Source organism: Vulpes lagopus, chromosome 4 (genome assembly GCF_018345385.1).
Source record: "Vulpes lagopus strain Blue_001 chromosome 4, ASM1834538v1, whole genome shotgun sequence".
NCBI lineage: Eukaryota > Metazoa > Chordata > Mammalia > Carnivora > Canidae > Vulpes > Vulpes lagopus.
The window spans coordinates 98090492-98105080 of NC_054827.1; the positions used below are offsets into that span (position 1 = coordinate 98090492).

A 14589-nucleotide genomic window follows, 5' to 3' on the forward strand; every position below is an offset into this window, starting at 1 on the left:
CTTTGCGGAAAGACAGCAGACGGGAGGATGGAAGAAAATCTTCCCCGCTCGTGGGACTTTTAAGAGAGCTTTATCACATGAGTACAGAGAGCACAGGACGTTTGATCCTGGTCACTGCTGGCAGCGCCTGTCGTCTCCCCCCAGTGGGTCCCTCGCACGCTGGGTGCGCGAGGTGACTGAGTCCAGGGCACCAGAGTCCCCTTCCCCAGTCCCCCGGGCTCCTCCCGACGACTTAAAACCCGCAGTGACTGCGCAAGCTGGGTGACGAACGAGTAGCAGTGCAAGCAGCTGTCCCAGGAAAAGAGAGAGCGCGGAGCAGCCGCGAAGGACAGGGATCCGAGCCCAGGTCGCCGGCCCCCTCCGGCCTCAGCCGTGACCCCCGCGGGCCGCCGTAGGCCCCCGCGGCCCGTCGTGATCCCCGCGGGCCGCCGTAGCACCGCCGTACCCCGGCTGCGCTCCCAAGATGGCCGCCGAGCCCCGCTCCCCCCGGCGCCCTCGCTGAGGTCCCGGCGGCAGGCGGGCAGCGCAAGCCTTGCCTCCCGGCACCAGCGCGGCCTAGAGGCCGGGAGCGGCCGGCCGCCGGCCTCGCGCGCACCGTCTCTCGGGGCGGGGCGCCGGGCCCCTTCCGGGGATGGGCTCCGGCGCCCGAGTCGACCCGACTTGGCCCCGGCTCCTCCCCGCTCGGGCGGGCACTCCGCGGTGTCCCCGCCCGTCAGTCCGCCCGGCCGGAGTGGCCGCAGACGGGGCCTGGGCGGCCGCACGGGGAGCTCCGACCCCGGGGCGTCGGGAGGCGTAGGCGCTACCGCTGGCGGGCGGTGGGACCCGGCCAGAGCGAAAAGGCGGCGACACCATGTTCTCCCTCAAGCCTCCCAGACCCACCTTCAGGTCCTACCTCCTGCCGCCGCCGCAGGTAAACAACCCTCTCCTCGGAGCTTCCGGGGAGGCTCCCCGGGTCCCCGGGTCCCCGGGTCCCCAGCCGCGGGGTTGCCGGAGCCCCAGCCGCGGGAAACGCACCTTCTCGGGAGCCCCCACTGGCTCGGTGGAAACTTGTATAACTTCTCCGCAGCCATTCTCTGCCCCAGACCTGTGCTCCGTAGTTTGTGCGTTGAGACTCAAGGGAGCGAGCGAGCGAGCGAGCGAGCGTTTGGGGTTGGATTTATGTAGTACTGCGCCTGGCGGTCGTCCGCGCTGTGGCCGCCAGCAGGATTGTATCGCCCGTGGGCATCCGGTGCAGGAGGTCACCTGTCCTGAATGTGAACACCTGGGAGCGGCACAGGCAGTTTGCATGCTTTTGTTAGACTTCCAATCGATGATGAACAGATCTTTAATAAAAGATCTAGTAAAACATGTGAAAGATTTTAAGGGGGCGGGGGAAATAGGTGTCTGTTGTGTGTGTCATCACTTAGAAAACAAAAGTTGCTTTAGTGTCTCACGGGGGAGGAAAAGTTTTGATCCTGATTTACTTTGCTAATGTATTTCAGACTGACGATAAGATTAATTCGGAACCGAAGATTAAAAAACTGGAGCCAGTCCTTTTGCCAGGTAAACATCAGAGTTTCAACCGATACTTCAGCAGTGTGTTCTGGTTCAGGATCATTATACCAACTAGTACCATGAGGTTAACTTCCCCCTTGTATTTATTTTAAACTTTATCCGGTTAAAAATCTAACTACAGGGCAGCCCCGGTGGCGCAGCGGTTTAGCGCCGCCTTCAGCCTGGGGTGTGATCCTGGAGACCGGGGATCGGGTCCCATGTCGGGCTCCCTGAATAGAGCCTGCTTCTTCCTGTGCCTGTGTCTCTGCCTCTCTCTCTCTCTCTCTCTCTCTCTCTCTCTCTCTCTGTGTGTGTGTGTGTGTCTGTCATGAATAAATAAATAAAACCTTAAAAAAAAATTTAACCACTGAGATGGCAGAAAAACTTGGTTAGAACTAAACAACAGCAACAAAAAAGTAGTGATTAATTGCTGTTTGTCCTTGAAAATGTAAGCACCCTAGAAAGCTGTCAAGAATATCAGTACCTCGTTTCTTTTTTTGTCTCCCGAAATGTTCATTTTTGAAGCAATCATTATTTGGTTAGGTAGTGAGATACTCTTTGCCCTTCATGTCTGCAACTTCATGCGTTAATGATTAATAGATCATCATTTTAATAGTATGAAAAGCAACTTTTATTATGTTTGGGTCTCTATACCAATAACAAAGCATAGTGAACTTTGAATTACTTACTTAGCAATCGTTTTTTGGAAGGTGTCAGCTGTGTTTGCAAATTTACTTGTTTCTGTTTAGAATAGGGTTTCCCATCAGAGCTTCTGTTGATGTTTTGGGCCTGATAGTTTTTTGTTACAGGGACTGTCCCATGCATTGTAGGATATTAAGCAGTATCCCTGGCCTCTACCCACCAGACACCAGTAACTCCCTTCTCCACCTCCTAGTTGTGACCACCATAATGTCTCCAGATGTTGCCAAAACTTATTTTTAATTTTTTGCCTCTAGGAGCAAAATCTTCTCCCAGTGGAGAAGCACTGGTTTAGAACAAAATTTACTTGAGAATACCTTAAGAGGTAGAGGTAGGAATTGGTGATAGATAGTTGTTTAGTTTTAAAGCATCTAAAATATTATTTGATATATATTTTTTAAAGATTTTATTTATTTATTCATGAGAGACACAGAGAGAGAGAGAGGCAGGCTCCATGCAGGGAGCCGGATGTGGGACTGGATTCTGGGACTCCAGGATTGCGCCCTGAGCCGAAGGAAGACGCTCAGCTGCTGAGCCACCCTTGCATCCCTTAATTGATATTTTGAATTGTATAACAATACTATGATTATTGGGGGGAGTAGCCAGATACTTAGGAAAGCCTGTTTTAAACCTGGAATCTAATCAAATATCAATTTGTGTGGCTACCCTCAGCATTTAAAAATCTTAGTCATTACTTAATGCTAAGTCTAGTAAAATGATTAGAACTTTATAGGTAGTAATTGAACAAATATGGAAACTTTAAATTTTGTGCTTTAAAATTTTAAATGTTGGGCAGCCCTGGGTGGCTCAGCGGTTTAGTGCCGCCTTCAGCCGGGGGTGTGATCCTGGAGACGTGGGATCGAGTCCCACCTCAGGCTCCCTGCACGGAGCCTGCTTCTCCCTCTGCCTGTGTCTCTGCCTCTCTCTCTGTGTCTCTCATAAATAAATAAACAAAATCTTTAAAAATAAAATTTTAAATGTTAAGCAGGAACAAATATTACAGTCAATCTGTGGTTCAATATTATGGATGCTAACTCTTAAAAATTGTTTTTAGACTTTATTGTGAGAGTCATTATAAATATTTTGGCTTTATTTTGTTAATGCTTTTCATCAGACCAGTGTGTACTAAATAATCCTTTGTACTTTGAACAATAGAATTAGTATGTAACCTTTACTCCTTGTGCCTACTTGTTTGAGCCTTAGTCACTCCAGGCATTTAAGAGTCAGCTGTGGGAAAAAGTACTCATCTTGAGTGCCTGGGAGCTATTGAACTTTGACTTCCTTTACTTTGTCTGAATAAGGCCCTCTTCTGATGTTATGATTTAACATTAATAAACAACAGGTCTTAGGGACAAATGATAGTGCTTGATTTCTTTAGGATTGACTTTTATATTTAAGATATGCTTATGAAAGTGCAACTAAATATCAGTGGGTTTGTAGAACTTCACACTGATGGAGGAGTATCCTTTCTGTAGAATTCACTAAAAACTGACCTTTCTACTAAAAAGTCAGAGTTTTCTGGGGGAAGATAAGAACTTATTTACTGACTGGAAGTGGTTTATGTGTCCTAGAAAGGGCAGCTAAATCTAGATATTGTGGTTCATGTTACTTTTTCTTGCACTGGCTCTGGGTATGCAAACATGATGGCTCTGGTACCCTGGATTTTGTTTGCAGCTAACCTGTTTCTTAAAAAAACATTTAGCCAATCCTCAATGAATGTGTCTTTTGCCTTCCTTCCTCATCCCTTCTGTTCTTCTTGGCCTTCCCACACACTCCCCAGTTTCCGCCTATCAGGCACCCCATTTTGGTCTGTTTCCTGCTTTCCCTCTTGAGTCGTGTGTCTGACTAGCAACCTCTGTTGCTCCTCCTTTGGCCTGCATCCTACTGCTCTGCTGGTGAAATCTGGAAGACAGGTGGAAAGTGACTGAGGCATTGGTGACCTAAGGACCTGGGCTAGGTGACTGGTTTTTACTAAGAGGGCTTAATAACAGAGTTCTTGCCGTAGTTATATCAGAAATCAAGAGGAAACTTGGCCAGGTCATCTGTGGCTTTACACAGGCACATGAACAAGAAGTAATTGTTCAGAGATCTAGTATTGATGTTATGCTTTGGCATTCAAGGGTTCAAGCATATCCTACTTTAGTTGCCCAAAGTTTGAGTTTTTACAAGCAGATGAAAATTAGACATGAAATGAATTGTTTGTGTATAGTTACTGTGTGTTCCTTTGGAACTTAAAAAGGGTAAATTTAAAATGATCTTTGTTTCTTATTAAGTGAAGAAAATAGAAGAAACTGGTCATTTAATTTAGACTGCTTTATGTTAGTAATTTTCAATTAGCCTGGTTCATGAACCTCCTTGAGATGGAGGTTGTACCTAATTCAGCCTTGTGGCCTTGATGTCTAGCATAGTGCATTGAGATGCTGATAGCGTGAATGACTGAAAGAACTCCTCAGAACACCAGCTTGAATTGTTAACCATAGCCATGTGCACACGCAGACAGACCGGCTCTCTGATTCAGTAGTAGAAGACTGTACTATTTTATGCCTTGTGTCTCTGCTGTCTCCCAGAGCCACACTTCTTAAGAGAATTATTATCTAAGCCTAGAATTGGGATATAATACCCTGTCAAAGCAGCTAGCTTTGCCTGGGCTTTCTCTCCGTTTTCCCATCATTACAGAAATCTTACTGTTTTAATGATTATATTGTATATGTGTAAAATCAAATCCTTTTGAAAATAGGGAGAGTTTGAATTTTTAAATGCATGTGTGTTCATATATGTTCCAACATGTATTTGTTAGGGCGAGTACTACCAGACTATCTTCATATAGGTTTTGGGGAGGTGAGGCAGAAGGAGAGGGAAAGAGAATCTGGGCATGAAGCCTAATGTGGGACTCGGTCTTAGAACCCTGAGATCATGACCTGAGCTGAAATCAAGAATTGGACATTTAAATGACTGAGCCACCCAGGCGCCCCAGACCATGCTTGTATCTTTTTTCAGATAGCTGCTGGACTGGTGAAGCAGTTTACTGAGGATTGGGCTGGGTGCCTGGCTCTGTGCTAGATGGAGAAAGTGCTAGAGGAGTAGTGTACCTGAATCACAGCAAAGCCTGTGGACAGGTAGAAGATAGTGATCTGTATCACTGTTTCCCAAGTCGGGTTGGCATCAGACCCAGATGGAGTTTTTACCAGCCCTTGGTCAAACTGAGAAAATCAAGAAAAATGCAGCTTTTCTCCCACAGAGCTGAGTTGACTTAAAGGATTATCCTGTATTCTGAGATTTTCTCCTTCCCACTTTCCTGGTGTAGATATGTTCTCTGTTAAATGATGGTGATAGTAGCTATGGCTTTAAAGAAGGTTTTAAGTTAGCAAAATAAAAGGTTAAGAACTCTGTGTTGGTTGCCTGAATCAGGTAGTATACCTCATTTGTGGAATCTGAACTAGAAACTATTGATGAGGTTTTTATAATATCATAGAATTTTTTTTTAGATTTACTTATTTATTTTAGAGAGAGAGAGAGAGAGAGTGCTTGTGCACAGGTGGGAGGGGCAGAGAGAGGAGAGAGAATCCCAGGCCGACTCCACTCTGAGCACAGAGCCCATTGTGGGGCTAGATCACAGGACTCTGAGATCATAACTTGAGTCAAAACCAAGAGTTAGATTAGATGCTTAACGGACTGTACCACCCAGATGCTCCTTATAGGTACAATTTATTGAGCATTTACACAGAAAACATTAGGAATTTTGTCTGCCTAAGCGTCTTTTCACTTTTTCTGAAAAACTGTACCCTCTATCTTTTGATGCATTGATCTTCCCCATCCCCACACCACCTTGGATTCTAGTGTGGCCAGCAAGGATAATAACCCACCCCCAGACTGCAGAAATGAGCACAGTTCTGACTCCTGATATTTTCAGATCGGTACCAAGGGAAGAGATCGCTTTTTGGTAATTATGCCGGTGGCCATAGCTCCAGAAAACCTGCCCCAGAGAATAAAGTCACGTGTTGTAGAGGCAGAGGCACAATACTGAGGGGGTACTTCTAAAGGTTCAAGCTCCTGGGCTCTATTTCCTTGAAATCTAGCTAACAGAAAAGCCACAGAATTCTTTTTGTAAGCTGTAGGCACACTTTTGATACTTTCAATTAAAATCCTTATTTAATACATAGCTTTCAGGTTACTCTTCATTTCTTCTTGTGCCAGGTGAGAAAACTATATTTGGCACATGTGAAATAACTTGCACAGTATTGCACAGCTAGCAAGGGCAGGCCAGAATTCTGAGCCTGACTCCCAAGCTATGCCTTTAACCAGTAAGCAGCAGGGCCTACCTGACCACACTGGTGACATTAGGGTACAGATTTATGCTTTGGAACTGGAGAGAGGGTGAATTGGATATCTGCCTAGAAGTTCTTTAGTGAGGTAAAAAGAGTTCTGTCCTTGGCTGTACCCTTTCCACAGCAGTGACAGATTTTGACCCAACTTGAGGAGCAACTTTTAATTTTAGCTGCCAGAAAACGGACTGCCCTGGGAGGCAGTGGACTTCCTGTTGCTGGCTGTGCCGAAGCGGAGGCTGGTGAAATGCCAGCGGCCTTGTGGTGAGGTTGGGAGATTTGCAGTAAGTGGGCTTGTTGGCCTTTTCTCTCTTCTAACTCTTGGATGGGATCTTGTTAAGGATCTGCCAGGTAGAAGGGAGAATGGCTTGAAACACTGTGGCTAACAGTAATGAGTTGATTGTTCCATAGGTATTGAATGCATGGTCCACACTGTCTGGTGGAGGAGTAGAAAGCTAAAAGAAAAGTTGGTGTCCGGCCCTCAGAGAGTTTTAGTTCATTGGGGGAAATGCTTCAGAAGAGCAGAGGTTGTGAGGGCTCAGAGGAAGGTCATCAAAGTGAAATTTGGGGTTGAGGGAGTTGTCAGGAAATGACTTCTGCTGGGCATCTCGAGTGCCTCTTGAGCCTCAGCTACTGTGCTAAGGCTGTGTGTTGGCTCAGCTCTTTCCCCCTTGCCATCTGAAATGCCAGCAGCACTTTCAGCATTGAGATTAACTGTTAGGTCGATAATGAATGCACTCATTGTCAGAGTCTTTTGTAATTGGATCAGAAAAGCATACGACCCGAGCCATCTGGAAAATGAAAATAGCTATTGTTGAGTAGATGTCCTGTTTATTTTTTACATATTCACTGTTTAGATCATTTATGTACTGTTCTTGTTTTCTGCCTCACTAATTCGTATTTCCTCACTGGCATGGTAAATCCCTTACAGGTAGATGTTCTCTTTTGGGTGTTTAACATTTTGTGTTGTTTTTTAATACCTTTTTGTAGATCGACTTTAGAGATGACTATAGACCGATTTTTTTGTAGTATTTTAATTCATACCTATGTTGCTTTTAAAAGCCCAGAAGGATGTGTAACTCCATTTTGGAGCTGTGAAGCAGGTAACCATCATGTTTATCCCTCCCCTAGAGAGCCTTCAGGGCTGTCCTTAGGCTACCACTGCTGTTCCGTGGGCCAGCATTTTGTTGCTTGCTTCCTCATTTCTGACCATCAGTCTCTCTGCACTCAGAATCCTACTCAGAATCTCTGCCATGAATTTACACGCGTAAATCCTGCTTACCCAAGATAAAAATCCGAGTTCTGTAACCTCTGCAGTTTGCCAACACTCCACCTTGCTTACCTGTGCCCTGTTTTCCAGTGTTGATACCTGCTTCAGTCTCTCTGGTTCCTTTCTCTCTCCCAGGTGCCGGGTTCCTTATTTAGGACGTTATCACTGTTGTTATCACATGTCCTATGTCAGTCCCCTTCTGCCTTCAAGATTTCCTTCTAGTTTCTTCGCAGGGTCTGCACTTCTAACCCTCCTTCAGCCCGCATTGTGTGTGGCACTTACTGGACATGCTCCTTGATTACAGGCTTTTTTGTATCGTGTGAGCTGCAAAATTGGACCCTTGGTACCCATGATGGCTTCAGACATTTTGTGTTTGTCTTCTATGCAGTTTCACCCTCCCTTAATAATTTTTAGGCCATTTTAATTCCTGAATTTATCTACAACTAGGGTGACACTTGGTCCCACTTTGCCTGTGAGTGTCGTGGTATTAGTGCTGAAAAGTCTCGCATATCGAGAATCCGCTCAGTTCTAGATGTCCAGTCACCATATGTAAAGCCGTATATTGAATTACGCTTTTGGCCTAAACATATTTCATAGGTTAGTTAGCCACTGTATACAGTAAGGCTTTGTCTGAAGCTGTTTTCCAACCTAAAATGTATGGGGAAATGTATTTTTATTCATCAACCACTTACTTATTGACTTTGTAAATGTGTAAGGCATTACGAAAGGTAACACAACAGGAGTTTTTGGTTCTCTGGAAGTTAAAAACTATCTTAGCTATACCATTTTTGGAGATTTATTAATTTTAATTATATATCCTTATTTATTTTTATGGGTGGAAGTGTCTTAAGAAAACAAATTTTGGTGATTTCTTGATTCCTTCCCAGGTTGTAATAGAAACTCCTGACCCATCATCCGATTTAGCTAGCTTTTTCTGTGGTGCTTTTTGCTTACCCTACAGTGAAACAAATTTCCTACTTTATCTTCCATGAGGCTTCCCTATGGCTTCCCTCCAGAGCTGTGCTGGAAAGTGCTTGGTGGTGAAAATCCTCCCACCGGGGCTGATTGCAGGCTGTCCACTTGCGGGCACAGAGCTGGGGTTTGAGGGTGTCGGGGGAGGAGGAACTGGAGGTTCTCATGAGCCAGTGCAAGGCTGACACAGCCCTGCTTTGCCACCTGACAAGCACAGGAGTACAGTCTCTGGGAAAACTTCATGGTCTTCTGGAGTTTTGAAGCTTTTGGTAAGTGTTTTCTTTCTTAGGGCTTTCTAATTTCAGATGCAGCAAGGACCGTCTCAGTACTCCTCTATTTATGTTTCTATTCTCTCTAGGAAGAGGCCATTTGTTTTTTTGTTTTTTTTTCCCCTTCCTGTCTGTAAGCTAGTGTTCTGGCTCACAGAATTGCAGTACTTGCAGTAGCTGCAACAGCTCCTACCCAGTGTTACTGCTTTATTATGGAATATGAGCAGAAAATGATTATGAGATCTGATAGCCGTGCTGTATGATCCAAATATTTTAAAGACTGGTTCCATGTGAGCATAATTTAGTGTTATCAAGTAAACCTCAAGCCAGGTTAACTTGACATTTACTTAATTATATGCTTAATAATAAGACCCAAACAGAGCATCTCTCCAGAAGTGCCCTCCTTTTCATCCTCCCCTCCATCCCACCTGACTTCTCTTCCTCTCCCAAGGGCTCATTCCCATTTTCCCCTCTCAGCATTGTGTGATGCTTCAGTTGCCCTAAAAGACCATAGCCCACAGAGTCCCTATTCAACTTTTGTTGTTGTCGTTACTTTTATATTTCTTGTCCAGTTTTTTCTCAGTTTTATTTTTAAATAAACTTGGATTCATAAAACAGTTAAATAAACTCGTGTTAAATATCTTACCTGACATTGTTAAATTTAGCTAAATTAAGAAATTAGCTATGCTATTAACTAAACTTCAACTTTTATTCACATTTTCCTAGTTTTTCCACTAATGTCCATTAGCTATTCCAAAATGCCATCAGGGGTACCATAGTGTATTTAGTCATTATGTCTTCTTAGCATCTTTAGTCTGATAGTTTCTCTATTTTTACTGATGGACTGATGAATTCTTGCATATTGGTGCCTGTATCCTTTTGAAATGTCCTCCCTCCACTATCTCCTTCCTTAGTTTCTGGCATTCTGGAACTACCAGAGACTCCCTATTCATGTTGAGTTGTCTCTGCTGCGGCCCTGGAAATAGCTGTTTCCACAAGGATCCCAGGTTTCTGTCATTGGAGAACGACACACCAAGATCTGTGTGCTGAATGTGCTTTGTTGCTGGGGTGTCACTGCTTTTAGGCCTGTAGGGGCCAGAGTAGAAGATATGTACCTGTATTACTAACTCACATATATACACATCTCTTTATGTTTCTGTATCCATCTGAATTTATATAAAAGTTCTTAAGAGGGGATCACTGGGGGGCGCAGCGGTTTGGCGCCTGCCTTTGGCCCAGGGCGCAATCCTGGAGACCCGGGATCGAATTCCACGTCAGGCTACTGGTGCATGGAGCCTGCTTCTCTCTCTGCCTGTGTCTCTGCCTCTCTCTCTCTCTGTGTGACTATCATAAATAAATAAAAATTAAAAAAAAATCTTTAAAAAGAAAAAGTTCTTAAGAAACCATGTCAAGCTGTTTCTCTGTAAAGTATCAGGCAGTAAATGTTTTGAACTTTGAAGGCGATAAAGTCTCTGTTGCAAGTACTCAGCTCTGCCTTTGTCCCCTGAAAGCAGTCATAGACAATACACAAATAAGTATGGATATGTTTTAGTAAGTTTTTTACATTAAACCAGGGCTAGACTTGGTCCATTGGCTGTGTTCAGCCAACCCCTGGACTCATTAAATGCATTCTCCTTTTTGTCTCATTTTCACTGCATTCATGGGCTTGACATTTTACATTTGTGCCGTTAGTAAGAGGATCACATTGTTAGAGAAGGAGGGAACATTGTTAGAGAAGGAGGGAAGTCCTTGAGTGTGTGCATCATAAATACAATTGGCTGATGGTACTATGAGGCCGCCATGCCCTGTCTTACAAGACCTCCATCTCTTTTCATTACCATGTCTTCTCCAATTCTCAGGAATCTAAAACAGGCCTGTGGTATGGCTTTTTTTTTTTTTTTTTGAGTAAACTTTTGAGTATAACATACATAAGAAATATATATGAATCTTTAAAGTTACAACTGAATGAATTTTTGTAGCATTGTTTTGAGAGTCCTTGGGTTGATGAGTTTGCTAGTTAAGTGGCACAGCCTGAAATGATATAGGTTATACTTGGTAAATCAGTAGTTGTAGTATGAAGTCAGTGTTACAGGAGTATGACATCTAACTGTGAATGTGAATAATAATTTAGATGGTATTTTTTTTCTTTCAAGTTAAGCTAAGGTTTCTTGGTGGGAAGAAGAGTTGGGTATTCACTAGCCCACATTCTGATAATTGGGAAGCATTGGGTTCAAAGAGCTATATGGAAGATTTAAATTTTATGTGTTTAAATTATTTGATGAATAATTCGTTTGATGAATATATATTTTTGTCATTTAAAATTTTTTTCTCATCAGAATCCAGTTAAGACTAGTACTTTGAATCTTTAATTCGGTTTTGGTGCTTACTATTTCTAGATACAGTATATTTAATTTTATGTAAGCATAGAGAAACAAATACTGGATTTGAGATCAGAACACCTGGTTATAAGTTGAAAATTTACTTCTTACTATTTTTTAAATCTCAGGAAAGTGATATAACTTCTTTGGGTCCAAGTCTCTTATTTCTCACACCTTATGGATTGTTGTAAAAATCAAATAGGAAAAATGTTGAGAAACTCTGATTGGTATATTTTACAACTCCTTATGTGTGTATAGGGAAGCATAACAATTCTATGCCTTTTTTCTGACTTCATGTGAGTGTACCCATTAGCCTATCTCCTTACCCTCTTGGATAAGGTGTAAGCGTAATATGACCTGCTTGGTCATATTAAATTTGTGATTTCTATTCTGTCTAGAGCACCTTCTCTTCTATTGGTGGTATTTCCTGGTGAACTAGGGAACAGAGAAGTGATTTAATTTGTTCACATCTTCAACACTCATTTGAAGCAATTCAACCTTGCTAGGTCTACCTTGTGCTAGACATTTGTCTAGGAACTGAAATTTCAGCATTTAGGAAAAATCAGTCCACCTTCTACCCTCATGAAGCATATGATCACGATGGTGGGACAGGTAGTGATTTAAATATATATATAAAACTGTAGCTGTATAAATGCTAGAAATTACAAGTATATGATGCTAGGATTGAGGAATTTAATCCAGGCAGGGAGATTTAAAAAAAAGAAAAGGAATTTCTGAAAAAGTGATTAGGCTAAGGGAAAATATTCTGGGAAATGGGAACAACATGTGCAAAGACCCCATCCAGTGAAAGCAATATGAGCCTTAGGCATTATCAGGGCACTGTGATGTGAGGGTGAGGAAGATAGTAGCAAAGAGCAAGGTCACAGGTCATGTGAAGCAGGCTTGTCTTCAGTATGGAAAATTACTCAAATGATTTAAGCTGAGAATTTGACATGAGTAAATTTGAATTGAATCATCAAGTAAATGGTAGGTTGCTGTTCTTAAAATAATTTTGTGTATTTTTAAGAACTTTGAATGAGGGATGCCTGAGTGGCTCAGTGGTTGAACGCCTGCTTTTGCCTCAGGGTGTGATCCTGGATTCCCGGCATCCAGTATGGCGTCAGGCTCCTTGCATGGAGCCTGTTTCTCCCTCTGCCTGTGTCTCTGCCTCTCTCTCTCTCTGTCTCTCATGAATGAATAAATAAAATCTTAAAAAAAAAAAAAAAAAAGAACTTTGAATAAAAGTTGTTATTGCAACTCAAATTTATTATAACAGTTTTATTGAGAGAAAGGATCATTTTGAGACTGTAGTTGCTTTCTTGAATTGGTAGGTATCTGGAGCTTATCAGCAAACAGGTCCTATCCACCACTGTTAAGGTTTTTTTGATAAATATAGATGAAGTAGATGAAGTACCCTCACTTTTCTACCATTGACCCTGAAGGACAGATTGCTTAAAAATGTCCATGGGTCTAATTGAGTTTTAGATCTTGAAATTAAGGTTTATTTTAATGAAGACCACACTTTAAATAAATTATTCCTTTCAAGGCACATTATATTTTTATTATTATTATTTACTTATTTTTTATTGGAGTTCAATTTGCCAACATATAGCATAACACCCAGTGCTCATCCCATCAAGTGCCCCCCTCAGTGCCCGTCACCCAGTCACCCCCACCCCCCGCCCACCTCCCTAGGGTTCTACCACCCCTTGGTTCGTTTCCCAGAGTAGGAGTCTCTCATGTTCTGTCTCCCTTTCTGATATTTCCCACTCATTTTTTCTCCTTTTCTCAAGGCATATTATAAATTTTGTTTTGACCTCTCACTTTTTTTAATCTGCCCTTTTAACTCTAAAACTATATTTTAAAGTTTTGTTGCCAAGTAAGTTATAATTTGGGTACAGAGAGAAACTCACTTTGGCTTTATGGAATATACCCTATTTTAAGATTTTTTTTCTAAATTCAATTTATTTAAATTAAAAAACAAAAACCCAAACTACCCATTCCTCCCATCCTCCACCTGGCAAACACTAAGTAGTTTTCTGTGTCTAAGACCTTGGGTTGTTTTTGTTTGTTTTTTTTTGTTTGTTTTTTAGATTCCACATATAAGAGAGATTATACGGTATTTGTCTGACTGATTTCAGTTAGCATTTAATGCTCCCAAGGTGCATCCATGTTGTTGCAAATGGCAAGATTTCATTTTCTTTTATGACTGAATAATATTCCATGTGTGTGTGTGAGTGTGTGTGTGTACCTGCCATGTTGTCTCTATCCATTTATCCATTGGTGGACACTTATGTTGTTTCCATATTTTGACTATTGTAAATAATTCTGCAGTGACAATATGGGTGCATATATTTTTTTCGTGTTGTTTTAATTTTCTTTGGATAAATACCCAGAAGTGGAATTGTTGGATCATATTGTAGTTATGTTTTTAATTTTGAGGAACTTTATACCGTTTTCCAGTGTCTGTACCAATTTACATTCCCACCAACAGTGTGAGGATTGCCTTTTCTCCATATCCTGGCCAACAGTTGTTATTTCTAATCTTTTTGATAATAGCCATTGCAACAGGTGTGAGGTGATGTTTCATTGTGCTTTTTGATTTTCATTTCCCTGACGATTAACAATATAGAGCATCTTTTCATGTACCCATTGGCCATCTGTATGTCTTCTTTGGAGTAATATTTATTTAGATCTTCAACCCATTTTTAAAATCAGGTTTTGTTTTGTTTTTGCTGTTGAGTTGTATGAGTTTTTTATGTATTTTGGATGTTAGCCTTTTATATGTATAACTTCAAAGTATTTTCTTTCATTCACTACGTTGCCTTTTCATTCTTTTGATAGTTTCTTCTGTGCAGGAGCTTTTTCCTTTGATGTGATCCCATGTGTTTGTTCTGCTTTTGTTGCTTTTGCTTTTAGTGTCCGATTCAAAAGATTATCACCAAAACCTATGTTTTCTTCTAGGAGTTTTATGGTTTTCCATTCAAGACTCTAATCTATTTTAAATTAATTTTTGTGTATGATATAAAATAGTGGTCCAGTTTCTTTTGCACATGGCTACCTAATTTTCTAAATACCATTTATTAAAGAGACTGTCCTTTCCCCATTGTATACCATTGGCTCTTTTGTTATAGATTAGTTGACTA

The 14589-nt window shown here is 42.0% G+C and overlaps 1 protein-coding gene across 2 annotated transcripts in view; it reads left to right on the forward strand.

Annotated features, from left to right (window-relative positions):
• The first annotated feature begins 225 nt into the window (after positions 1 to 225).
• The window catches only part of MTMR10 (myotubularin related protein 10), a 54416-nt gene continuing 40052 nt past the window's right edge, over positions 226 to 14589 (forward strand). For both annotated transcript variants that reach the window (XM_041753040.1, XM_041753039.1), the window contains exons 1-2: positions 226 to 910; positions 1482 to 1542. Coding sequence is in view for 1 of the 2 variants with exons in the window: in XM_041753039.1 (XP_041608973.1) it covers positions 851 to 910; positions 1482 to 1542 (121 nt within the window). In the remaining variant the exon portion in view is untranslated. The remainder of the gene's footprint in view (positions 911 to 1481; positions 1543 to 14589) is intronic.